Genomic DNA, 26236 nt, shown 5'->3' on the forward strand with positions numbered 1-26236 from the left:
CATTCTAAACCGCTGTGATATATGCTTTACATAATAAAAAAAAATGTTGTGTTTGAAGCTGGTGTACAAAACCAAAAGTAAAAGAGGCAAAAATGTTACTTAAGAATGGGAAGCAATAGATATAGCGCACATAGAACATATCTATCGCTTCTTAGACTTGTTTCAACGGGAATGAAAGATCTATAACTCACATTTCTATGTGAATTTGGTCGGGCCGCCCAAAAAGTGACATTTTGTATCTTTAAACGTGCCACGGAAGATTCCGTGTCCGATTGAAGCACTGACCTACTTCCACCTGAGGGTTGTCCTTCCCCCTTTGTCTTAACTCCACCTGGTTATCAATTAAAGAAGCATCATCTCCAGATCTACTGGAACGGGTCTGCTGAGGACACATTAACTCAAGGGATCACAAAGATTTCATTCCCCCTGTTTCTCCATATCTGGCGTTCCTGAATCGCCTGCCACACGGGACTAGACTAATCCTAAAACGTAAGGGGCTCAGTATCATTAGCGTTTTCTTCTAATGGCTTTTCCCCTAATATCTAATCCCAAATCTGCAAAGGGCAGTGGAGTCAGAGTTTGCCTTTATTAACTATGGCTGGAGCAGGAACACAGGGAGACGAGGAGAATGGGACTGGATTTAACCCCGAGGTCAGAAGCAGTAAAAAATAAAGAAATATTAACAGTGTTTGATTGCTCCAAAGCTCTTAATTCCCTATGGGTGTCCCCTCTAACCTCTGACGCTTATGTACACACAGGATTAAATGGCAAGCGGAGCGTGGTCAACTGGAGGAACCCCCTGGGGCTTTGGTGTCCCACAAATCTACCCCCTCCCGACTCTAAAGAGATTCCAGATAATTCATTCCTATTGGGCCTCGTTCCCAAACAAAACACCACCTTGAGTCTAGGAGGCGAGTCAGGTGTGTTACATCGAGGGCCATTTATTTTATCCGCTAGCAAATGAATACCAAAAGGCCCATTGACGCGTCACATTGTGAAGGAGAAGAAAAGGGCCGCCATTTTGCTTTTATTGACCTAGGATGATTCATCTCAGGGAAGGAGTGGGGGGGGGGGGGTTGGGAGGGAGGACACTGAAATAATTACCTGCATAATTCACAGAGAGAGAAAAAGAGAGAGAGAGAGACAGAGAGAGAGAGAGAGAGAGAGACAGAGAGAGAGAGACACAGAGAGAGAGAAGAGAGAGAGAAGAGAGAGAGGGAGAGAGAGAGAGAGAGAGAGAGAGAGGAACTGCTGAAGCCTGGTGTTTTAGATTTGCCTGACATTCACTTCATCTGGCTTTTAATTACCTTTTGCCTATAGCTTCTCACCGACGTACTTAATGAATAAGTATATAATATACAGGGATAATGACAATAATAATATTAAAATCCCCCTGCGTTGACCCCATTTGGAAAAGTGCATCCTTCCCATAAATACAGACCCTTAAAATGGGAGAATACCTTACATGTCTCTAATCAAATTACCAGACTGTCGGAGGAAAAGAAAGAGACAGATAATATCGGTCAAACCGAATTATGTGGCTAAACCAATTAAAACAATAATAATGCCACATCAGCTTGCCGGTGATGTGTTGGTTAAGTGAGCATTGCAGTCAAAGGGCATTAAGATCCTGGCATATGAGAGAGTGAGCGAGAGAGAGAGTGAGCGAGAGAGAGAGAGAGCGAGAGAGAGAGAGCGAGAGAGAGAGAGAGAGAGAGAGAGAAGAGTGGCAGCATATTAACTCTTCACAGAGAAGGGGGGGGGGGGGATCTGTCTAATAAACCCAAAGGAGATTGGATCTCTTAATCAACAGTGAGGCATATAAAACATGTCACCCTGTGTCCTAGTCCTTCACCTTGAACTCTGAACTTTTATGGAACTATCAAGATGGTGTGAAAAGCCCTGGGGTAGTGACTGGAATGTAACCCCTAACTGGCTTAGGGAGAGAGCTTAGGTTTACCATTATGCCATTACAAAGCAAGGTGAGCTACTCTGTAATTTGCATCAAGCCCTTATTCATCAATTCACTGAAAACACATTCTTACCTGGGGTTCCAGAGATCTCCACACTCAATGTGCGTTCAATGGTTTTGTTCTCAAACGGTGATCCCTTGTGGTCACTGAAAGACAAAAGAGATTGAACACACCGTTTTACTCCACGTGGGAAAATGTGACATTAATAAAGGCCTTTGTGATCTTAGAAATGGAAATGAGAGTTAACAAAATGCCTCATGTTGGTGCAAATTATTTGTCTTTTGATTTACACTAAATATACAAAAGTATGTGGATACCCCTTCAAATTAGTGGATTCGGCTATTTCAGCCACACCTGCTACTGACAGGTGTATAAAATCGAGCACACAGCCATGCAATCTCCATAAATAACAAAGGCAGTAGAATGGCCTTACCGAAGAGCTCAGTGACTTTCAACGTAGGCACCGTCATAGGATGCCACCTCAGATCGTAAAATTTCTGCCCTGCTAGAGCTGCCCCGGTCAACTGTAAGTGCTGTTATTGTAAAGTGCTAATGTCAAGGAGCAACAACGGCTCAGCCACGAGGTGGTAGGCCACACAAGCTCACAGAACGAGACTGCAGAGTGATGAAAAATTGTCTGTCCTCGGTTGCAACACTCACTACAGAGTTCCAACCTGCCTCTGAAAGCTCACGTCAGCACAAGAACTGTTCGTCGGGAGCTTCATTAAATGGCTTTCCATAGCCGAGCAGTGACACACAAGCCTAAGATCACCCTGCGCAATGCCAAGCGTTGGTTGGAGTGGTGTACAGCTCGCCGCCATTGGACTCTGGAGCAGTGGAAAAGCGTTCTCTGGAGTGATCACGCTTCACCATCTGGCAGTCCGATGTACGAATCTGGGTTTGTCGGATGCCAGGAGAACACTACCTGCCACAATGCAACAATGCCAACTGTAAAGTTTGGTGGAGGAGGAATAATGGTCTGGGGGTGTTTTTCATGGTTTGGGCTAGGCCCCTTAGTTCCAGTGAAGGGAAATCTTAACGCTACAGCATACAATGACACTCTAGACAATTCTGTGTTTCCAACTTCTTGGCAACAGTTTGGTGAAGGCCCTTTCCTGTTCCAGCATGACAATGCCCCCGTGCACAAAGCGAGGACCATACAGAAATGGTTTGTTGAAGAAATTGACCTCAACCCCATCGAACACCTGTGGGATGATTGGAACGCCGACTGATGTTGGGCGATCAAGCATAATCGCCCAACATCAGTGCCCGACCTCACTAATGCTCTTGTGGCTGAATGGAAGTAAGTCCCTGCAGCAATATTCCAACATCTAGTGGAACGCCTTCCCAGAAGATTGGAGGCTGTTATAGCAGCAAAAGGAGGACCAACTCCATATTAATGCCCATGATTTTGTAATGAGATGTTCGACAAGCAGGCATCCACATACTTTTGGTCATGTAGTGTATCTTTGTTATTTTGTCTAGTTTCGTGTGCTCGTTGTAGAATGTTGAAAAACTATTGCACTTACTTTGGAGACTCTGGGGTCAAAGGAAGTGGCAAGGTGGTTGGTTTGGCTGCAGAACACAAAGGAACATGGGTAATTATTTAACTAGATAGATAACAAGTTGAGGCAAGAGAGATCAGGTCCACATCTGCAAATCAATCTCAGATTGGCACATTAACAGAAGGCAGCATTCCAAAACCCAACCCAGTACGGTTAGCATAATGCTCTCTTGCTATTGATTTACAAGAGCAAAAAACCAACATCTGTCATTTTTGTTCAATTTTGTTCACTGTTGACTTTGTGAGGACGAAGTGATGGAATTGGCAAGTGTACAGAGTACAGAGTTTGACACAGATATCCCACTCAAAAAAACTAACGAGACGACGGCACAAACAGCACACATGGCAATGGGAGGTGGCGGTTGTAGTGGCTAATGGGAGAGGGTAGTGGTCGTAGTGGCTAATGGGAGGTAGTGGTGGTGGTTGCGGCTAATGGGGGGTGGTGGTAGTGGCTAATGGGAGGTAGTGGTGGTGGTAGTGGCTAATGGGAGGTGGTGGTGGTGGTGGTAGTGGCTAATGGGAGGTAGTGGTGGTGGTTGCGGCTAATGGGAGGTGGTGGTGGTGGTGACTAATGGGAGGTGGTGGTAGTGGCTAATGGGAGGTGGTGGTGGTGGTAGTGGCTAATGGGAGGTGGTGGTAGCGGCTAATGGGAGGTGGTGGTAGCGGCTAAGGGGAGGTGGTGGTAGCGGCTAATGGGAGGTGGTGGTGCTTGTAGTGGCTAATGGGAGGTGGTGGTGGAGGTAGCGGCTAATGAGAGGTGGTGGTGGAGGTAGCGGCTAATGGGAGGTGGTCGTGGTGGTAGTGGCTAATGGGAGGTAGTGGTGGTGGTTGCGGCTAATGGGAGGTGGTGGTGGAGGTAGCGGCTAATGGGAGGTGGTCGTGGTGGTAGTGGCTAATGGGAGGTAGTGGTGGAGGTAGCGGCTAATGAGAGGCGGTGGTGGAGGTAGCGGCTAATGGGAGGTGGTCGTGGTGGTAGTGGCTAATGGGAGGTAGTGGTGGAGATAGCGGGTAATGGGAGGTGGTGGTGGAGGTAGCGGCTAATGGGAGATGGTGGTGCTCGTAGTGGCTAATGGGAGGTGGTGGTGGAGGTAGCGGCTAATGGGAGGTGGTGGTGCTCGTAGTGGCTAATGGGAGGTGGTGGTGGTAGCGGCTAATGGGAGGTGGTGGTGGAGGTAGCGGCTAATGAGAGGTGGTGGTGGAGGTAGCGGCTAATGAGAGGTGGTGGTGGAGATAGCGGTTAATGGGAGGTGGCGGTGGAGGTAGCGGCTAATGAGAGGTGGTGGTGGAGGTAGCGGCTAATGGGAGGTGGTGGTGCTCGTAGTGGCTAATGGGAGGTGGTGGTGGTAGCGGCTAATGGGAGGTGGTGGAGGTAGCGGCTAATGGGAGGTGGTGGTGGAGGTAGCGGCTAATGGGAGGTGGTGGTGGAGGTAGCGGCTAATGGGAGGTGGTGGTGCTCGTAGTGGCTAATGGGAGGTGGTGGTGGTAGCGGCTAATGGGAGGTGGTGGTGGAGGTAGCGGCTAATGAGAGGTGGTGGTGGAGGTAGCGGCTAATGGGAGGTGGTGGTGCTCGTAGTGGCTAATGGGGGGAGGTGATGGTGGTGGTAGTGGATAATGGGAGGTGGTGGTGGTGGTAGTGGATAATGGGAGGTGATGGTGGTGGTAGCGGCTAATGAGAGGTGGTGGTGGAGGTAGCGGCTAATGGGAGGTGGTGGTGGAGGTAGCGGCTAATGGGAGGTGGTGGTGGTGGTAGTGGATAATGAGAGGTGGTGGTGGTGGTAGTGGATAATGGGAGGTGGTGGTGGAGGTAGCGGCTAATGAGAGGTGGTGGTGCTCGTAGTGGCTAATGGGGGGAGGTGATGGTGGTGGTAGTGGATAATGGGAGGTGGTGGTGGAGGTAGTGGATAATGGGAGGTGGTGGTGGAGGTAGCGGCTAATGAGAGGTGGTGGTGCTCGTAGTGGCTAATGGGGGGAGGTGATGGTGGAGGTAGTGGATAATGGGAGGTGGTGGTGGTGGTAGTGGATAATGGGAGGTGATGGTGGTGGTAGCGGCTAATGAGAGGTGGTGGTGGAGGGAGCGGCTAATGGGAGGTGGTGGTGGAGGTAGCGGCTAATGGGAGGTGGTGGTGGTGGTAGCGGTTAATGGGAGGTGGCGGTGGAGGTAGCGGCTAATGGGAGGTGGTGGTGGAGGTAGTGGCTAATGAGAGGTGGTGGTGGTGGTAGTGGATAATGGGAGGTGGTGGTGGAGGTAGTGGCTAATGGGAGGTGATGGTGGAGGTAGTGGCTAATGAGAGGTGGTGGTGGAGGTAGCGGCTAATGGGAGGTGATGGTGGTGGTAGTGGATAATGGGAGGTGGTGGTGGAGGTAGCGGCTAATGAGAGGTGGTGGTGGAGGTAGTGGATAATGGGAGGTGGTGGTGGAGGTAGCGGCTAATGAGAGGTGGTGGTGCTCGTAGTGGCTAATGGGGGGAGGTGATGGTGGTGGTAGTGGATAATGGGAGGTGGTGGTGGTGGTAGTGGATAATGGGAGGTGGTGGTGGAGGTAGCGGCTAATGAGAGGTGGTGGTGCTCGTAGTGGCTAATGGGGGGAGGTGATGGTGGTGGTAGTGGATAATGGGAGGTGGTGGTGGAGGTAGCGGCTAATGAGAGGTGGTTGTGGAGGTAGCGGCTAATGGGAGGTGGTGGTGCTCGTAGTGGCTAATGGGGGGAGGTGATGGTGGTGGTAGTGGATAATGGGAGGTGGTGGTGGTGGTAGTGGATAATGGGAGGTGATGGTGGTGGTAGCGGCTAATGAGAGGTGGTGGTGGAGGTAGCGGCTAATGGGAGGTGGTGGTGGAGGTAGCGGCTAATGGGAGGTGGTGGTGGTGGTAGCGGTTAATGGGAGGTGGCGGTGGAGGTAGCGGCTAATGGGAGGTGGTGGTGGAGGTAGTGGCTAATGAGAGGTGGTGGTGGTGGTAGTGGATAATGGGAGGTGGTGGTGGAGGTAGCGGATAATGGGAGGTGGTGGTGGAGGTAGCGGCTAATGAGAGGTGGTGGTGCTCGTAGTGGCTAATGGGGGGAGGTGATGGTGGTGGTAGTGGATAATGGGAGGTGGTGGTGGAGGTAGTGGATAATGGGAGGTGGTGGTGGAGGTAGCGGCTAATGAGAGGTGGTGGTGCTCGTAGTGGCTAATGGGGGGAGGTGATGGTGGTGGTAGTGGATAATGGGAGGTGATGGTGGTGGTAGCGGCTAATGAGAGGTGGTGGTGGAGGTAGCGGCTAATGAGAGGTGGTGGTGGAGGTAGCGGCTAATGGGAGGTGGTGGTGGTGGTAGCGGTTAATGGGAGGTGGCGGTGGAGGTAGCGGCTAATGGGAGGTGGTGGTGGAGGTAGTGGCTAATGAGAGGTGGTGGTGGTGGTAGTGGATAATGGGAGGTGGTGGTGGAGGTAGCGGCTAATGGGAGGTGGTGGTGGAGGTAGCGGCTAATGAGAGGTGGTGGTGCTCGTAGTGGCTAATGGGGGGAGGTGATGGTGGTGGTAGTGGATAATGGGAGGTGGTGGTGGTGGTAGTGGATAATGGGAGGTGGTGGTGGAGGTAGCGGCTAATGAGAGGTGGTGGTGCTCGTAGTGGCTAATGGGGGGAGGTGATGGTGGTGGTAGTGGATAATGGGAGGTGGTGGTGGAGGTAGTGGATAATGGGAGGTGGTGGTGGTGGTAGTGGATAATGGGAGGTGGTGGTGGAGGTAGTGGATAATGGGAGGTGGTGGTGGAGGTAGTGGATAATGGGAGGTGGTAGTAGTGGTAGCGGCTAATGGGAGGTGGTGGTGGAGGTAGCGGCTAATGGGAGGTGGTGGTGTGGGATAATGGGAGGTGGTAGTGGTGGTAGCGGCTAATGGGAGGTGGTAGTAGTGGATAATGGGAGGTGGTAATGGTGGTAGCGGCTAATGAAGTAATTGTTGCATGCATTTGGATCCAAAAGCAGAGGAAGAAAGGAGAGTCAAGGAAGCTTGTGCAGTTGCCTGAGGCTCTGGCTGTCTCCAAATGCAGTTAAAGAGTGTCGCTCAGTCAGACAATTAAGACATTAGGGCAGTGCCCTGCCCAGAGTAGCTAGGTAGACATTCAGCACCTCCGCTTGATCCAGCCAGATAGTGGTTGATTTAACAAATGCCATACTGTATCAAAACATAACAGGCTACTACCCCTCTCCCACCTCCCCGTTAAGTCAATCTTGAGGCAAGGGTCTGTACCAATTCTAAAGAATGCCTTTTGGAATAGATGGTGCACCAAGCAATTTATTTTTTGTACTCAGAGTGATAGCGTCAAATTAGCATTGGGGTTAGTGTGTAGTCAAACTGGGAAGTTGTTAAAGCAGGAGAAGGAGAAGAGAGAGAGGGCAGGGATGCAGCGATGATTACCTAACAACGGGAGGCTCTGGTCCTCGGGGTGCCTGCAGACTGCCTGCATGTGTAGGTGCTGCTGTGTGACGGAGGGAGTGGGGTCTGGATTTCTAGAATCTGGGAAGAATGGGCTTGGCAGGCCCCATGAGAGCGCCATGGGGCTGCCTATGGCATCATCATCGTGAACATCCTCCCCGAAACAGTCAGCCTGCTCCACCAGGCCAACCTCCAGCCAGCCCAGCCCCAGCCCCAGCCCCAAATCTAGCCCCTGGTCTGGCTGGCTAACCCAGCTGCCTAAGCCTAAGCTCTCGGCCAACAGGGGGTCCGAATCAGGCTCCTTGGCCTGTCTGAGACCCCATCTGCCGGGATTGAAATTGACAGTCCCTCTGTGCTCCTTCTCCACCTCAATAGCCTGGCTGGGACACTCATCCCTCTCCAGGACTCCCGAGCTCATTCTTGAAGAACTGCTCTTGCAAGGCTGAGGGGTAGTAGTGGGCGGGAACAAGTGGGCCTGATAGCGGGCGGGCCTCTGCTTGGAGGTCAGCAGCTGACTAAGCAATGGATGCCCTGGCTCCTCCTCTCTTTTCTTAACGGTCACTGCGATGTGCCCCGCTGCACCGCGGTCATGCCTGCCCCAACACTCAATTGCCTGAGTGGCAGCGCCCGCCTTACGGCAACGCCCACAGCTGCCTGTCTGACCCGTCTCTCTAGGAGGGAGAGAATAAGAATGCATGTACCTAATGAACCTAGCGGCTGCCAGGCGGCCCGCGTCCACCGCAGGCTGCGGACCTGGCGGCCTTCCTTCTTCACTGGACGGCCTGCGCTCCAGTTTGGGGCAGGCATGGACGCTGTCGTTCCTACGTGCCTGTGGGACAGGAGCGGGTGCCACCGCGGGTTCGGACTGTCCCTCAGTGCCACCAGCCCCATGAGCGCAGCGACGCCACTTCCCAGCCCCCACACCAGCCACACTACACTCGCCAGCAGCCCGGCTCTCACCTCGCTGGTGATGTGGCTGCTGCTGCTGCTGCTGTGACACGACAGACGACGAGGACGACTTCTTCTTGGAGGCAATCGAGGAGGAGGAGGAGGAGAGGGAGGAGAAGGAAGTGGTGGAGGATGGTGAGGAGGAAGAGGACGAGGCGCCCAGCAGGCCGCCCTTGTCTTTGCCGCCGCCCCCCCAGGCGCTCTTGGCTTCGCCGGCTTTGGTCTGGAGGAGGATGTCGTCGGTGGCGGTCAAGTACTTGAGCAGCTCGGTGCACGGGCGCCTCACTAGACGGCTCTGCTGCGGACAGCCCCCCCTCGGCTTGCTGTTCCAGGAGTTCTCCGTCTGCAGGGGGATGTAGAAAGACAAAAGAAAGAGAAAGAAAAAGAGAGGAAGAAAGAGAGTGGAAGAGAGAGAGTGAGTCTCAGCATAGCGGGTCGCCCAACTGTCTGGGAGGCGGTGGTGGGAGCGCCGCCCGCCCATCATCTTAATTGCGTGGCCCCCGAGCACCACCGCAGCAGCTCTGTCCTCAGGGAGCCTTCCAAGCACCGTGCTCCAGAAATTGATGTCAAAAGTACGGTTTAAAAATAGACTTTTCAGAGATGTGTAAGCTGTGTGTATGCACTGTTTACCAGACAACAATGCTAGCAACGCATTCCAAATTAAGTTTTTTTAAGCACTGAGGGACGTATATTCAGGCATGTATTCATACGTTTTTCCAAACAAGGAAGAGTAAACAAACGCATTATTTATGTGCTATCGTACTAAATAAAAATCTAATCTTCAAGCGCATTCATCATGTTCCAATGAAATGCGGCAAGTAGCAAAATACTGGAACCACCTACTTCATTTAATTGGCATTCCTGTGCCCATTATACTTAAACCCAGCGAAATACTAGATTATCTCAAAAGAAACCCTTTCGCTCTACAGAACAGTAATGGTAAGAAAGGGTAACAACATCAAGACTGTATGACTAGATATTTAAATCTAGATCTAGCGGCATCAATCTTACCGCTTGTCAACGTTTGATTTTCCACAGACACCGTTACAAGGGAGGGGGGATAAGTGCTTTAGCTAATGAGACAACAGTCCCGATGCCTGGCCTGGAAAGCCGAACAGGCAATCAGGCTGTTTTCATTACGAGATGGCCCCCAGGAGGGTACAGTGGAACAGAAGTTTAACATCTTCCAAGGCTAAAAAATACAAAAAGAAGAACTGAGATGGTAAACAAACATGGAGTGGCCCACGGAAGCGGTGCATTTGAAGTGAACCAATGGCGCGACTGGGTAGCTACCTTGACAACAGCAGCTGGTGGTCTGATGCGGTGGTTGCTGGCTGCATGGTTTTGTGCCTTGTCACCTATGTATTGATTATAGCTGAGCTGGGAGTTGGCGGGCGCCAGAAGGAGCTTCTTCAGCTGCAAAAGACCCAAACAGAACAGGGAAGAAAGGGGAGGAAGAGGAACGAATAGAGAAAAAAGGGGTGAACAGAGTTAGAGTTCACCCAAACGCTGCCTCTGAAATGTCCTAATTTCACTCAGTTAAACAATCAGAGAGAGATAGTCAATGCTTTTGTAAATGTGTGACTGAGGATGTTTGATTCATCTCAGTGTACAGAAACACAGAAAGGGTATGAAGACGAACGCATTGCCGCCTATCAATAGAGGCCTTTCACCTCGTTGTTTACCGTGCTAAAAGGACAAGTCAAAGAGGAAACCTGTCTTTCCATGGCAGGTGTTTTGGGGAACACAATGGCCGTGCTTTACTAGTGTGATTCACAAAACAATGGGGAGGGGTGGCATTAAATACACGGACTATGACTCAACAACATAAACAACATTGCAGGTAAAGCCCCCTCAGGAAAGGCCTAATCGAATAAATTATGCCACTGTCGTTATATGAGGTGAGATGGATTTCATTTTTCATCCCTAGCTTGATTTCAAGGCCCCGTGGCATAATGTCGACCATAACAGACCCACCGCTGTGCATGTTTCATTACATTGGCGCTGCTCGTACGCCACAATGTAATTAACACCTCACAGCGAACACTGAGGCATTAGATTTTCTCTTTCATCCAGGCATCTGCATCATGGTCAGCTCAGCACACAGACATGCACGGGGGGGGGGGGGGGGGCTGCAAGGCACACAGACATGCTCAGGGGGGGGGGTGGGGGCTGCAAGGAGCACAGACATGCACGGGGGGGGGGGGGGGGCGGGGGGCTGCAAGGCACACAGACATGCACGGGGGGGGGGGGGGGGGCTGCAAGGCACACAGACATGCTCGGGGGGGGGGGGGGGGGCTGCAAGGCACACAGACGCTTTTGGTCACTGGCCTGCTTCGCTCGCAGTGCCTTATCTGGTGTCGGCGGTGGCCCCAGGAAAGGGGCTGGAGCGAAGGGTCTGTGCTGGGGGATGAGGGTTTATGGTCGTGGATGGTGGGGAATTGGGTGGTGGTTGTGGTGGAGGTAGGGAAAAAAGAGAGGTCGTGGTACAGAGTCTTACCAGGGAGGGTTCCTCTGGTTCGGGGGTGCGCGGCGAGCCGTCGGGGGTGGAGGGACAGCTCTGGTCACTGGCATTGGTCACGTCCCCATCTGCCAGGGCCTCGAACGAAGGCAATCCGTCCTCGTCCACTGGGATGCTGTCCAGGGTTTCTGTAAGCACTGCCAGCAAATTGGCCTCATTTTCCTCATCTATCTTCTTGGGAGGGGAAGAGAAGAGAGAGAGAGAGAAAGGGAGGGAGAGAGATGGAAAGAGAGAGCGGGAGGGAGAAATAGGACATTTTAGTTTGGAGAAGTTGCTTGAGCAATACGTCTTCTCTTTGCAGAGGGGGTTGGGAGGGTGGGTGTTTACATGCTTCTATTGTTCATAGAGTAGGAGAGTTTTGCAGCAGAGCGGCTCTTTTCAGCAGTCCTATCTTTTTAAAAACAACATTCGCTCTCTGTGTGCATGAGAGTCAGCCCTGTCACTCATTTTTTAAGCATGCAGCTTACCGGACCAAAAATAATACTCCCCCAAGAAATCCATTAACAAGGCTGACACACAGCAAAGTATCTAGGGGGGAGGGAAGTTGAGTCGCCTCAATCCCCCAACTCTCCCCTCAGAAAAGGGAACGATCGACTTGTCGACAAGATGTTTGCAAGACATCCTCCGATAAGGCGAATTACCGCCTGCTAATGCTAAATTAATCTGATATTTTTGAGTGTCGGGAAAAGAGAACTGCCGTTCGTCGAGAAGCATGTGCGGGGGGAGGGGATGTTGTGAGTTTGCTGCAGCTGTTTCCCACTTAAAGGGGTGACATAATGAGAGAGGGAGCAAATGAGACGGAGAGGGAGAGATGTGGGGTGCCTAGCATCGACAGGGGAGGTGAGAGAGACAGAGGATTATGGAGGGGGGAGACAACAGGCACTGGAAGTTCCAGGACCAAAGCCCAGGGGAACCGGGAAAAAGTTAAACAGCGAGTCGCCAATAAGAAAAAGAACAAATCCTTTTATATCACATGGCAGGATTAACATCGCTCGCCGATAGCGTGCAGCGATCATCGCGCCAAAGGGGAACCATCCCTAAAGATAGCGCCGCTGGCCTGCTCAGGCTTGGCTCCCACATGCAGACAATTACTCCAGGCCGCTTGCTCCCATTCAACCCCTCGGAGTTTCCTACGATTACACACCGCCGTGGATAGCTCTAGACAGGAGAAGCTTTGGAGTTTCCGAGATAGTGGACATGTCATTTTTCTCCCTCCCTTTTCTTGCTTAGATGACACAGATAGCCTAAGCATTTGTGTTAGCCATCTGACAGGGAGGAGAATGTGAATACAATGCTCTTTCATATGATATTCATCCTCTAACAACATAAAAGTGACATATTTCACAGAGATAACAAAACGGTGACTGGGGCCACGCCAGCACTGGCAGTAAATGGTTTGCAGGAAATTGCTCTCGATGAGGTACCATGCTGTTTAATTACTTGCAAAGAGCTTCAATCCACTGTGCCGGAACCTATGTTGTCGTTCCCAGTTTTCAGACATCCCACTTTATTAGCCGAGCGCTAAGCGGGTGGGTAATAACAGTTGATACAGACAGAGACTTTTCTTAGAACCTAACACTCGCTCCTCAGCTGGAAAATTGTGACTGGGATCATTTCAGATTATCTCAAAACGAGGCTTTAATGGAGAAGCATCTGTTTGGGTTAAACTTGAACAACTTTTCACGGAAGGCTAGGGTCACACTTTTCCCAGTCTATCTATGCAGACGTTTTGGCAGCGAAATCAAGACCACCATCTTAACTAGTGCCAGTAAAATTTCACCACGCCACTGAGCTTCATCGGCAGGGAGTGGTCCCAGGAATTTTTCAAGTTTGACTCTGGATAATACGCGACCGTGGCAAATCCATACCTGGGTTCAAATACATGTGTATTCGAGCATCTGGTATTTCAACAAAACAAATCTGTGTATTTGAGTATTTCCGAATACACAGCCCAAAACAAGTACTTTTACTTGAGTACTTCAATGGTTATTTGTAAAAAATAAAAAATAAAAAATGGTGTGCCAAATAGTTTTTGAGAGTATTTTCAAACATTTATTTCAAATATTACTTTCAAATAGCTGGGTTAAATGCATGGGAGTGTATTTGAGTCAGTGTATTTGAGTATTGTCAAGTACTTTCCAAGTGTACTTCCAAATACATGAAAATATTAAACTATGTCTTTTCAAATAAAAGATATCTGAATAGTTACTTTGAATGTATGTGAAAGTATTTGAGACATTTGAAATAGTATTTGAATCCAGGTCGCTGTTTGAAAAAAAGAGTTTGAAAAACTCCTACTAAAGTCTAGAGGACTGTAATGCAGTGAAAGGGACACTTGTAAAAGCTCAAGTCGTGACGGTCATGCTACAGGCCTTGCTAAAGCTCCGGCTGGTGAGAATCCCAGGCCAGTCAGAGGATTTTCAGGGGCTGTGGAAAAAGAAGAGACCTGAGTAAGTGCTTCTCCTCTTGAGAGAGCCCCTGTCCAGCAAAGCCCAGCTTTGCCACGCCAGCTTAAGACTATCCTCACGCCACTTCACTAGACCAAAGTCAATCCACTACCTCTTGACTCGGCACCACCCAAAAGCTATGCAACCCCAAAGGAGGAGGACGTCAGAGCTAACCTGGCAACCCAATGACGGGCCTCGTCCACATTTATCGATTATCACAGTGGCTGTTTAGAGACTGAAAAGGGTGTGGCAAAGGAAAAGGCCTCGGTGGGAGCACCATCTCTCCCATCCCGGTTAATGGACCTCACCCAATTAAAGAGATATTAACCATCCAAGACTAAATGTAGGATCACGATATATTAACCAGCTTCAATTCTAAAGGGTGCCATTCATGGCTGTTTCACTCCAAGCGTTTCAATTAGCCATAAAGCATGATGGCAGGCGCCGGTAGGGCCGTTCCATCTCCCCCCGAAACCCCCCCCCCCCCTCCTACCCGCGTATCCCTCTGCCTCTCACTTTGGAGATAAAAAAGCAGCACAGCAGTCGTTCATTATCAGGTGAGGGTCTTTGTTATCAGACGGGCTGTCTTTGAAACCGTCCTTGCTTTTAACTCTTTGACTGAGTTCCGCCGAGCCATTGTGTTCCAGAGATATAACTCATGCCCCTGATAACGGGATGTGTTTTTTTTTTGTTGTAAATACAGACTTTTGAACTCTGACTTTTGAAATCCAAATTAAAACGACGAATTGCTTCTTGAAGATTTGTAGCCTCTGAGCAATGTCCCGGGGATCACATTTCAAGTAGGCATCGGCAATGCGTCTTTACATTTTTGAAGGACGGGAATCAAAAAAACACTATTCAATGTTTCTGCAATTACAAACCTGACCATTTAATAAGACATGGGTTCATCTCCTACACTGCTGTGATCTTACAACGAGAGACAGAAACTGTTACAACTGCCACTCAGGGAGAAGAAGAAAAACCCTTGCATTCTAAATGAGTCATCTGGTTCTGAAAGTACGGCTTAGACTCGCTCCGCAAATACAGGGAGAAATAAAAAAAAAGAGACCAGTCTACTCAGACAGAAAACATATTGATGTCTCCTGTTAAATCAACTTAAATCAGTGTACATGAAGGGGAGGAGACAGGTTTAAGAAGGATTTTTAAGTCTTGAGACAAATGAGACATGGATTGTGTATGTGTGCCATTCAGAGGTTGAATGGGCAAGACAAAATATTTAAGTGCCTTTGAACGGTGTATGGTAGTAGGTGCCAGGCGCACCGGTTTGTGTCAAGAACTGCAACGCTGCTGGGTTTTTCAAGCTCAACAGTTTCCTGTGTGTATCAAGAATGGTACACTAACCAAAGGACATCCAGCCAACTTGACTCAACTGTGGGAAGCATTGGAGGGAACATGGGCCAGCATCCCTGTGGAACGCTTTTGACACCTTGTAGAGTCCATGCGCCGGTTGTTCTGAGGGGGGAGTGGAGCAACTCAATATTAGGAAGGTGTTCCTAATGTTTTGTACACTCAGTGTATATTTCTCTCACAATTTCAAAGGCTTTCCCTCGGACGATATTAAACGAGTAGCCAGACCTAATCATAGCACAATCAGACACGGGGGGGGGGGGGGGGGGGTCGCCTCAACGCGGTATTACATTTTATTTAGATTTCATAAACAAATAATGTATTCTGTATTATTGCCCCAGATTTCAGAGAACATGAATCAAAGTCAGCCACCGCTGAGGCGTTAGTGGAGCTGACACGACGGCTGGTCACACAGGCGCAACATATGGCAGGAGAGGGGCGAAGGGAAGGGGGAGAGGGGGGAGGGAAGGGGAGAGGGGGGAGAGAAGGGAGGGAAGTGGGGGAAGGGAAGGGGGAGAGAAGGGAGGGAAGGGGAGAGGGGGAGGGAAGGGGAGAGGGGGGAGAGAAGGGAGGGAAGGGAAGGGGGAGAGAAGGGAGGGAAGGGGGGAGGGAAGGGGAGAGGTGGAGAGGGGGGAGAGAAGGGAGGGAAGTGGGGAGGGAAGGGAAGGGGGAGAAGAGGGAGGGAAGGGGAGAGAGAAGGGAAGGGGGAGAAGAGGGAGGGAAGGGGAGAGAGAAGGGAGGAGGGAAGGGAAGGGGGAGAGGGGGGGAGAAGAGGGAGGGAAGGGGAGAGGGAAGGGAAGGGGGAGAGGGGGGGAGAAGAGGGAGGGAAGGGGGGAGTAGAGGTGCAGCATGATGCAGAGCATAGACATATCATGCAGCCACCAGAGACGGCCAGTCATTTAGCACTCATTATCTGGGAGTGAGAGAGAAGAACATTGTAACCTATAGGACTGACACAATACAATACTGTGCTGTATAGATCGGGTATGTGTGTACATGTGTCTGTGTTGTGTCTATGTCTATGTGTGTGACTGGCTGCACTGTTCATCTCAGTTCTTCGAAACATAAAACTACATGTTAAAAGTGTCAAATTGATCAAGGCCATGCCAGAGTTGAAGGCTGGTCTCCTTTGACCATCTGGCTATGGGAGTCAACAGTGCGTTGGATTATTCAAAGCCCATTTTCCAAGCAAACGATCCTTCAGGCTAGAAGAGACTGGGTTCTGCTTGCTTTGGACATAAGGCTCACTGCGTGGCATCGGTCAACACCTTCAAATGGTCGTGAGCCAAGACAAGACTATCGCCCCTGCTCCACGCACACACAAATACATGCACGCGCACACACACACACACACAAGCGCGCGCACACACACACAGCCCATTTACCCAGCAGTAAACGTGTAATTCCTTGAGGTGTCTGGGTTCCTCTCTGAACACAGACAAGAGTGGTCAACAGCAGCAAGGTGGGTCGTGCAGACCGATACTCTCTGAACACAGATAAGAGTGGTCAACAGCAGCACTGTGGGTCGTGCAGACCAATACTCTCTGAACACAGATAAGAGTGGTCAACAGCAGCAAGGTGGGTCGTGCAGACCGATACTCTCTGAACACAGATAAGAGTGGTCAACAGCAGCAAGGTGGGTCGTGCAGACCGATACTCTCTGAACACAGATAAGAGTGGTCAACAGCAGCACTGTGGGTCGTGCAGACCAATACTCTCTGAACACAGATAAGAGTGGTCAACAGCAGCACTGTGGGTCGTGCAGACCAATACTCTCTGAACACAGATAAGAGTGGTCAACAGCAGCACTGTGGGTCGTGCAGACCAATACTCTCTGAACACAGATAAGAGTGGTCAACAGCAGCACTGTGGGTCGTGCAGACCAATACTCTCTGAACACAGACAAGAGTGGTCAACAGCAGCACTGTGGGTCGTGCAGACCGATACTCAACCCTGATGAACAACAGGACTCATCTCCATACCTGCCTAAGCTCCTAGGAATGTACTACTAGAGATCCTGCAGTAGTACAATAACCATTGACCGTTTGATCCAAACCAGAACTTTTGGCCCACACGCGGTTTCTCAGTTGCATCACATCAAGGAGTGACGTCAAAGACAGGATATTTTTCTCTGTCAGATGTCACTCCCATAGAGAACCAGTGTGAATATTCTACAGTGGAAACTACATTCGACATGTCAATGAAGCCTCGGACTATGTGAGGGAGAAGTGTTCGAGGGAGGGAGCGCTGATGTGTCTCCTGGGAACCATTTAGACCGTTAGAGTGCTATCAGATGAGAACAGAGAGAGAGAGAGACAGAGAGAGACAGAGAGGGAGAAAATCCTCCGGTGACCAATTCTCTGTCGAAGACCGTCAAACCTGACAACTCGCTCTGATTCTGAGAGAAACCTAGACGTATTTCCAAGAAACTCTACTCTGCTTTGTAAAAAGTTGACGGACAGTCTTTGACCAACAGTTCCAGAACTCCTGCCACAATTCCTGACCCGAAATCCTGACGTAAAACAAGCCCAGGTCTCGGAAATCTGCTGACGCCACCTCGCCTTATGGCCATTTTTAGACTTCAGCCTTGCATGTTGTACAGTACTGTTGTACCTCGGGGGTCAAAAGTCAGGAGAGTCAGCAAAAAATACACCACCACCACAACATCATCAGCAGGCATGAAATAAAATGTAATCCTTGGTCAGGATTCTCTAAGCAGGTGTACCCATGACAGAAACACACAAACACAACAGCTAGTTGTCGAACGAGAATGGACTGTCGGACACCAACAAACGAAGGGAAGGACGGTGATACACCACCAGCAAGGGGGAACAGAAGGCTTAAAGCAAACTCCCCTCCCCTCCAGGAGGACTTGTTCGCCCACCACCACAGCTGCTGACGACAACTGAAACTCTCCAGGTACTAGAATCACTAGTCTAAGGAGAGGCTTTTAGTCACAAGTGTTACGGGCTCAGGAGAGCCCTGCGATCACCAAAGAGCTGAAGCCAAACCCCGAGGGGGGTTTATATTAACAGTGTGAGCAGGAGAATCTATATCTAAGGCCTAACGCAGAACTGCTGTCGTTTTTTACCCCTCTTTCCAACAGATGGAGTTTTCTGGCTTGTTTTACTCCAATGTAATTATACACCATAACAGTGTTGGAATGCTCTTCCCCGTGGTCGCCTGGGGGTTATTTGTTTCTGTATTAGCCAGGTCGACGCAAGAAATGAAGGAGCTGGCGTTCCTACTTAGGTGAAATGGGAATTCTGACACGAGTGCGTTGCTTTTATCAAAAATCCCACTGGATATACAGGGAGTGAGTTAGGGAATATTTTCCGGACTTTTTTCTCATAACATGCAAATAGCTGTTTGCTTTAGTAGGCAGCTATGAATTTGCAGTGCTAAGCATCCCTTGGTACGTGTCGGCGCGTAGATGGTGAGTAGAAGGAGAGAGAGACGGGTGGAGGAGGGGCTGCTCTGACATCAATCCAGTTAAACGGACATTGTCACGTTTCCTTCGCCCACGTCGGTAACCGTTACCGTCAGCCGTGCGTGTAACAAACAAAACCATCACAAATTGGGGGGGGGGGGGGGGGGGGGTTGTTGCTACATTTGCAAGGAGAGAGAGCAGAATGGTCAAAGCCTCTCCTTTTCTCACAAAACGGCCAAGGATAACATCCGCTGCCCCCCTCCACCCCTCCATCCATCCCTCCCTCTCCTGACCTTTCAGACCCTGCCAAGCTCATCAACGGCTGCAGGGCTTTTCATTTGTCACAGTATTATCAGAGGAGGATGGAGAGAGCAAGGAGAGAGCAAGGATGGGGTGGACAGATACTGTATCACACAGTAGTGCTGTGTACTGGGATGCAAACAGGAAAATATTGTTATGCAGGGAAGCACACTTCTGCGCCTAATGTGTGTGTGTGTTTCTATGTATGCTTGTGTGTGTGTGTGTGTGTGTGTGTGTGTGTGTGTGTGTGTGTGTGTGTGTGTGTGTGTGTGTGTGTGTGTGTGTGTGTGTTTCTATGTATGCTTGGGTGTGCGTCATGTGTATGCTTGTTGGGGAGAGTATGGACCCAACATCACAAATGTATGGTAATTGAAACCACAGAAATCTTTTTGGAAAATGCAGTCAATTTGATTATGCGGCAAAAGGTCACCCTATTCAATTTACACTCTACGCGGAGTACAATACAGGGGGGAGATAACACCTGAAAGCAAATGATCTTATCAAGCTTACAGACCTCAGCACTTACCTACTGCATTAAAGCTATTTGCTGATTACTAAATAAACACATTATCTTTTACCTTGACTTCTGAGCATGGGTGTGGCTTTGTCCCCCCCCCCCCCCCCCCGTTTCAGGTCGGGGTGCTGCAGCAGGTAACCCTGGTCCGTGCCTGGACTTTGTGAGCAATGGAGCTGGGATGGAGGGATTTGGAGCTAGCACTTTTTGGGAAAACGGATTCTCCTGGAAAGAGTCGATTGTTCGAGACAGCTAGATAATCAGGTCAACAGCACTCACAGAGGACAAACACTTAATTCCCTGAATGTGTTATTACACCGTTTCATAACAAATGTGTGTTCTTCCTGCCCGTGAGAATGAACACGCTAATCTCCTATTAACACACACACACACACACACACACACACACACACACACACACACACACACACACACACACACACACACACACAGACAAACAACTCACACACACACACACACACACACACACACACACACACACACACACACACACACACACACACACACACACACACCATGAGAATGTCCGTGCCACAGCTTTCTCCCTAGCCTACTGTCTGTCAGTGGTGCTGATTGTCAAGCCATGTGAGTCATCCCACTCTCTCAAGCGCAAGGAGTTACTTCAAGAGCTTCTTCAACTATTTAAGGCCCTGTCTGAGACCAAACGTTCAATTATAGAAAAACACAAGCTGGAACCATATGCATGCTCTAAGGTTAGCATTGCTCTATTGATCTGAATGTAATTCTGGAATGACCAGGTTTGGGACAGAGTTTGAAGAGGAGACACTGCAAAACAACACGCAAGACCAGCTACTTTGTAAGAGAACGAACAGACAAACTAAATCCGGTCTATAAAGCCAATTGTATATTTCCAGTGCAGACAAAGACATCCTATTCTATGGAGTAGGGGCCAAGGGGCTGGCTATAGGCTAGTGATAAGCGCTAGTGCAGAAATGCTAGCTTCAGTTAAAGGTGGCTGAGCTGGTCTGGGGAGGGCTGCACACCTCTGATCGATATGCCTCTCCTGGAGAGTGGAAGTGGAATATCACACAGGACTGATAGCGCTTCACATCTAATCACTGAACCAATGGATTGAAGGTCTCCCTCTCGGCTTCTTTCTTTTGTTCACTGGCTCTCACTATCTCTCTGTCCCTCTCTACCCCTACTTCTCTCACTATCTCTCTGTCCCTCTCTACCCCTACTTCTCTCACTATCTCTCTGTCCCTCTCTACCCCTACTTCTCTCACTATAGATCTGTCCCTCTCTACCCCTACTTCTCTCACTATCTCTCTTTCCCTCTCTACCCCTACTTCTCTCACTATCTCTCTGTCCCTCTCTACCCCTACTTCTCTCACTATCTCTCTGTCCCTCTCTACCCCTACTTCTCTCACTATCTCTCGGTCCCTCTCTACCCCTACTTCTCTCACTATCTCTCTGTCCCTCTCTACCCCTACTTCTCTCACTATATCTCGGTCCCTCTCTACCCCTACTTCTCTCACTATATCTCGGTCCCTCTCTAACCCTACTTCTCTCACTATCTCTCTGTCCCTCTCTACCCCTACTTCTCTCACTATCTCTCTGTCCCTCTCTACCCCTACTTCTCTCACTATCTCTCTGTCCCTCTCTACCCCTACTTCTCTCACTATCTCTCTGTCCCTCTCTACCCCTACTTCTCTCACTATCTCTCTGTCCCTCTCTACCCCTACTTCTCTCACTATAGATCTGTCCCTCTCTACCCCTACTTCTCTCACTATCTCTCTTTCCCTCTCTACCCCTACTTCTCTCACTATCTCTCTGTCCCTCTCTACCCCTACTTCTCTCACTATCTCTCTGTCCCTCTCTACCCCTACTTCTCTCACTATCTCTCGGTCCCTCTCTACCCCTACTTCTCTCACTATCTCTCTGTCCCTCTCTACCCCTACTTCTCTCACTATATCTCTGTCCCTCTCTACCCCTACTTCTCTCACTATAGATCTGTCCCTCTCTACCCCTACTTCTCTCACTATCTCTCTTTCCCTCTCTACCCCTACTTCTCTCACTATCTCTCTGTCCCTCTCTACCCTACTTCTCTCACTATCTCTCTGTCCCTCTCTACCCCTACTTCTCTCACTATCTCTCTGTCCCTCTCTACCCCTACTTCTCTCACTATCTCTCGGTCCCTCTCTACCCCTACTTCTCTCACTATCTCTCTGTCCCTTTCTACCCCTACTTCTCTCACTATCTCTCTGTCCCTCTCTACCCCTACTTCTCTCACTATAGATCTGTCCCTCTCTACCCCTACTTCTCTCACTATCTCTCTGTCCCTCTCTACCCCTACTTCTCTCACTATCTCTCTGTCCCTCTCTACCCCTACTTCTCTCACTATCTCTCTGTCCCTCTCTACCCCTACTTCTCTCACTATCTCTCTGTCCCTCTCTACCCCTACTTCTCTCACTATCTCTCTGTCCCTCTCTACCCCTACTTCTCTCACTATCTCTCGGTCCCTCTCTACCCCTACTTCTCTCACTATCTCTCTGTCCCTCTCTACCCCTACTTCTCTCACTATCTCTCTGTCCCTCTCTACCCCTACTTCTCTCACTATCTCTCGGTCCCTCTCTACCCCTACTTCTCTCACTATCTCTCTGTCCCTCTCTGACCCTATTTCTCTCTCTCTCTTTCTCTGCCCTTCTCTCTTTCCATATTTCTCTCACTTTCTCTCTCTACCCCTATTTCTCTCTCTCCCTCTTTCCATCTCTCTCTCGCTCCGTGCCCATTGCATAAGTGTGTGTGTGTGTATAAATAGCATTCCGGGAATCCAGTGTTCTTACACCCACTCACTTGAAAGAATACAGTATTAAATAATACAGGAAGGTTTGGCTTGCTGTTTGGGTCTCTGTGTATATGTGGGTGAGGGGGGGGGGGGGGGGGGGGGGGGGGGGGGTGGGGGGGGGGGGCTAAGCATTTCCGGCCAGGTTAAACAGAAGTGGTCCTGAAAGGCTCTTAGTAGAGATTACCCCTTCGCACTAAAAATAGCCACGCAACCACCAACAGACACACACACAGACAGACACACACAGATACACACACAGATACACACACACTATGGAAGTGCAGCGTCTAGCCATTTATCACATGCAAATGGAACCCTATTTTTCTGAGTTGTCTCACTCACATGTGCGTGCTCGGGCTCACACACCACACACACTAGCTATTGGTATAGCTGGAGGAAGTGTCAGTGTCTATTTAGTGCAGCAACAGCCTGACAACTTTACTCCTTAGTCTCACTCTTAGAACAACACACACACACACACACAGATAAAATACACCCCCCCCACACACAGATAAAATACACCCCCCCCATACACACAGATAAAATACACCCCCCCACACACAGATAAAATACACCCCCCCCATACACACAGATAAAATACACCCCCCCCACACACAGATAAAATACACCCCCCCATACACACAGATAAAATGCACCCCCCCACACACAGATAAAATACACCCCCCCCATACACACAGATAAAATACACCCCCCCACACACAGATAAAATACACCCCCCCATGCACACAGATAAAATGCACCCCCCCACACACAGATAAAATACACCCTCCCATACACACAGATAAAATACACCCCTCCTATACACAGATAAAATACACCCCTCCTACACACACATACACAGATAAAATACACCCCTCCCACACACACATACACAGATAAAATACACCCCTCCCACACACACACACAGATAAAATACACCCCTCCCACAGATAAAATACACCCCTCCCACACACACATACACAGATAGAATACACCCCTCCCACACACACATACACAGATAAAATGCACCCCCACCCCACACAGATAAAATACACCCTCACCCACACAGATAAAATACACCCCCCAAACACACAGATAAAATACACCCCCCCCATACACACATACACAGATAGAATACACCCCTCCCACACACACATACACAGATAAAATGCACCCCCACCCCACACAGATAAAATACACCCTCACCCACACACACACAGATAAAATACACCCCCTCCATACACACACACAGATAAAATACACACTCACGCACACCGATAAATTACACCCCCCCACACACACACACAGATAAAATTCACCCCCCCCCCACACACACAGATAAAATACACCCTCACCCACACAGATAACATACATCCGCCCCCACACGCACAGAGATAAAATACACCCCACACGTACACAGATAAAATACACCCCCACCCCACACACACAGATAAAATACACCCCACCCCACACACAGATAAAATACACCCCCACCCACACAGATAAATACACCCCCACCCCACACACACACAGATAAAATAAACCCTCACCAACACAGATAAAATACACCCCCCCACACACAGATAAAATACCCCCCCCCCACACACACAAAATACACCTTCACCCACACAGATAAAATACACCCCCCCCTACACACACACACACAGATAAAATACACCCCCACCCACACACCCCCACAGATAAAATACACCCCTCCCCCCCACACACACAGTTAAAATACACCCCCCCACACACACACAGTTAAAATACACCCCCCCCCCACACACACACACACAGATCAAATTCACCCCCCCCCCCACACACACAGATAAAATACACCCTCACCCACACAGATAACATACATCCCCCCCCCACACACACAGAGATAATATACACCCCACACACACACAGATAAAATACACCCCCACCCACACACAGATAAATACCCCCCCCCCCACACACACAGATAAAATACACCCCCACCCACACAGATAAAATACACCCCCACCCACACAGATAACCCCCTCCCACAGATAAAATACACCCTCACCCACACAGATAAAATACACCCCCCCCCCCACACAGAGATAAAATACACCCCCTCACACACACACACAGTTAAAATACACCCCTCCCCCCACACACTTATAAAAAATACACCCCCCCCACACAGTTAAAATACACCCCCCCCCCCCCCACACACACAGTTAAAATACACCCCCCCCCCACACACAGTTCAAATACGCCCCCACACACAAAAGTCCCTCTACTTGTATTTGAGGTGAAAATGATGACTCAGACACCTTATCGATAGACACAGCTCATGGTCCTCCTGGAATCAGAAGTTTTTGTTGACTCAATGGAGGAACGCAAGAGAAATGCTGATGAATGTCCTGCTCGAGCTGTGTATGCAACTGGTTCACCTCTGATGCTCACAGGCAATGTGTATTGGAAGAGATTCGCCCAGCATACACCCCTGCAACCAGACATGCTTTATCTACTCATTTGCTGGATGCAGAGTTCAACAGAGTTCAAGTGAAGGTCAAGCAAATGATAGAGAAAGAAGACTGTATTGCAATCATCTCTGATGGGTGGGTGAATGTTTTTGGGCAAGGAATAATTAACTACATCATCTCCACCCCTCAACCAATATTCTACAAGGGCACAGACACAAGGGACAACAGACACACCGGTCTCTATACTGCAGATGAGCTGAAGGCAATCATCAATGACCTTGGACCACAGAAGGTATTTGCACTGGTGACAGACAATGCTGCGAACATGAAGGCTGCTTGGTCTAAAGTGGAGGAGTCCTACCCTCACAGCACACCCATTGGTTGTGCAGCTCTTGCATTGAATCTGCTCCTCAAGGACATCGTGGCACATAAAACCATGGATACACTCTACAAGAGAGCCAAGGAAATGGTTAGGTATGTGAAGCGTCATCAAGTTATAGCAGCAATCTACCTCACCAAGCAAAGTGAGAAGAATAAGAGTACCACATTGAAGCTGCCCAGCAACACCCGTTGGGGTGGTGTTGTCATCATGTTTCACAGTCTCCTGGAGGGGAAGGAGTCTCTCCAAGAAATGGCCATATCACAGTCTGCCGATATGGACAGCACCAACAAGAGGATCGTACTGGATGATGTATTTTGGGAGAGAGTGGTAAGCAGCCTGAAACTCTTGAAATCTATAGCAGTAGCCATTGCACGGATTGAGGGAGACAATCCCATCCTGTCTGATGTTCAGATTCCGCTTGCAGATGTAAGAGAAGAAATCCGTACTGCCCTGCCCACGTCACTGTTGCTCCAAGCAGAGGAAACTGCAGTTCTGAAATACATAAAAAAGCATGAAGACGTCTGCCTGAAGCCCATACAGACCGCAGCGTACATGTTGAGCCCCAAGTACGCTGGCAAGAGCATCCTATCTGGGGCAGAGATCAACAAGGCCTATGGTGTCATCACTACCGTGTCTCGCAACCTTGACTTGGATGAGGGCATGGTTCTTGGCAGTCTGGCGAAGTACACTTCCAAGCAAGGGCTTCTGGATGGAGATGCAATATGGCAGTCTTGCCAACACATCTCATCAGCCACCTGGTGGAAGGGACTTTGTGGATCTGAGGCTCTTTCCCCTGTTGCCTCCATTATCCTCCAAATCCCACCAACATCAGCCACCTCAGAGCGCAACTGGTCCTTGTTTGGGAACACACACACCAAAGCACGCAACAGGCTGACCAATACAAGGGTTGAAAAATTGGGGGCCATCCGGACAAATCTGAGGCTTTTTGAGCCTGACAACGAGCCATGCTCAACAAGGTTGGAAAGTGACAGTGAAGATGGAAATGTTTGATTACTTGTTAGATATTACTGCATGGTCGGAACTAGAAGCACAAGCATTTCACTACACTCGCATTAACATCTGCTAACCATGTGTAT

At 49.6% G+C, this 26236-nt stretch overlaps 1 protein-coding gene across 13 annotated transcripts in view; it reads right to left on the reverse strand.

The window, feature by feature from the left end:
- Window positions 1-26236, reverse strand: part of LOC129865745 (peroxisome proliferator-activated receptor gamma coactivator 1-alpha-like) — a 480196-nt gene that overhangs the window by 19194 nt on the left and 434766 nt on the right. For 6 of the 13 annotated variants that reach the window (XM_055938738.1, XM_055938735.1, XM_055938736.1 and 3 more), the window contains 5 exons: window positions 11392-11586; window positions 10185-10307; window positions 7926-9234; window positions 3503-3548; window positions 2046-2119 (listed from right to left, as the gene is read on the reverse strand). In XM_055938738.1, coding sequence (XP_055794713.1) covers window positions 2046-2119; window positions 3503-3548; window positions 7926-9234; window positions 10185-10307; window positions 11392-11586 — 1747 coding nt within the window. The remainder of the gene's footprint in view (window positions 1-2045; window positions 2120-3502; window positions 3549-7925; window positions 9235-10184; window positions 10308-11391; window positions 11587-26236) is intronic. The other 7 variants (XM_055938740.1, XM_055938741.1, XM_055938743.1 and 4 more) reach the window with 2 other exon arrangements.

This window comes from Salvelinus fontinalis, chromosome 11 (genome assembly GCF_029448725.1).
Source record: "Salvelinus fontinalis isolate EN_2023a chromosome 11, ASM2944872v1, whole genome shotgun sequence".
Classification (NCBI taxonomy): domain Eukaryota; kingdom Metazoa; phylum Chordata; class Actinopteri; order Salmoniformes; family Salmonidae; genus Salvelinus; species Salvelinus fontinalis.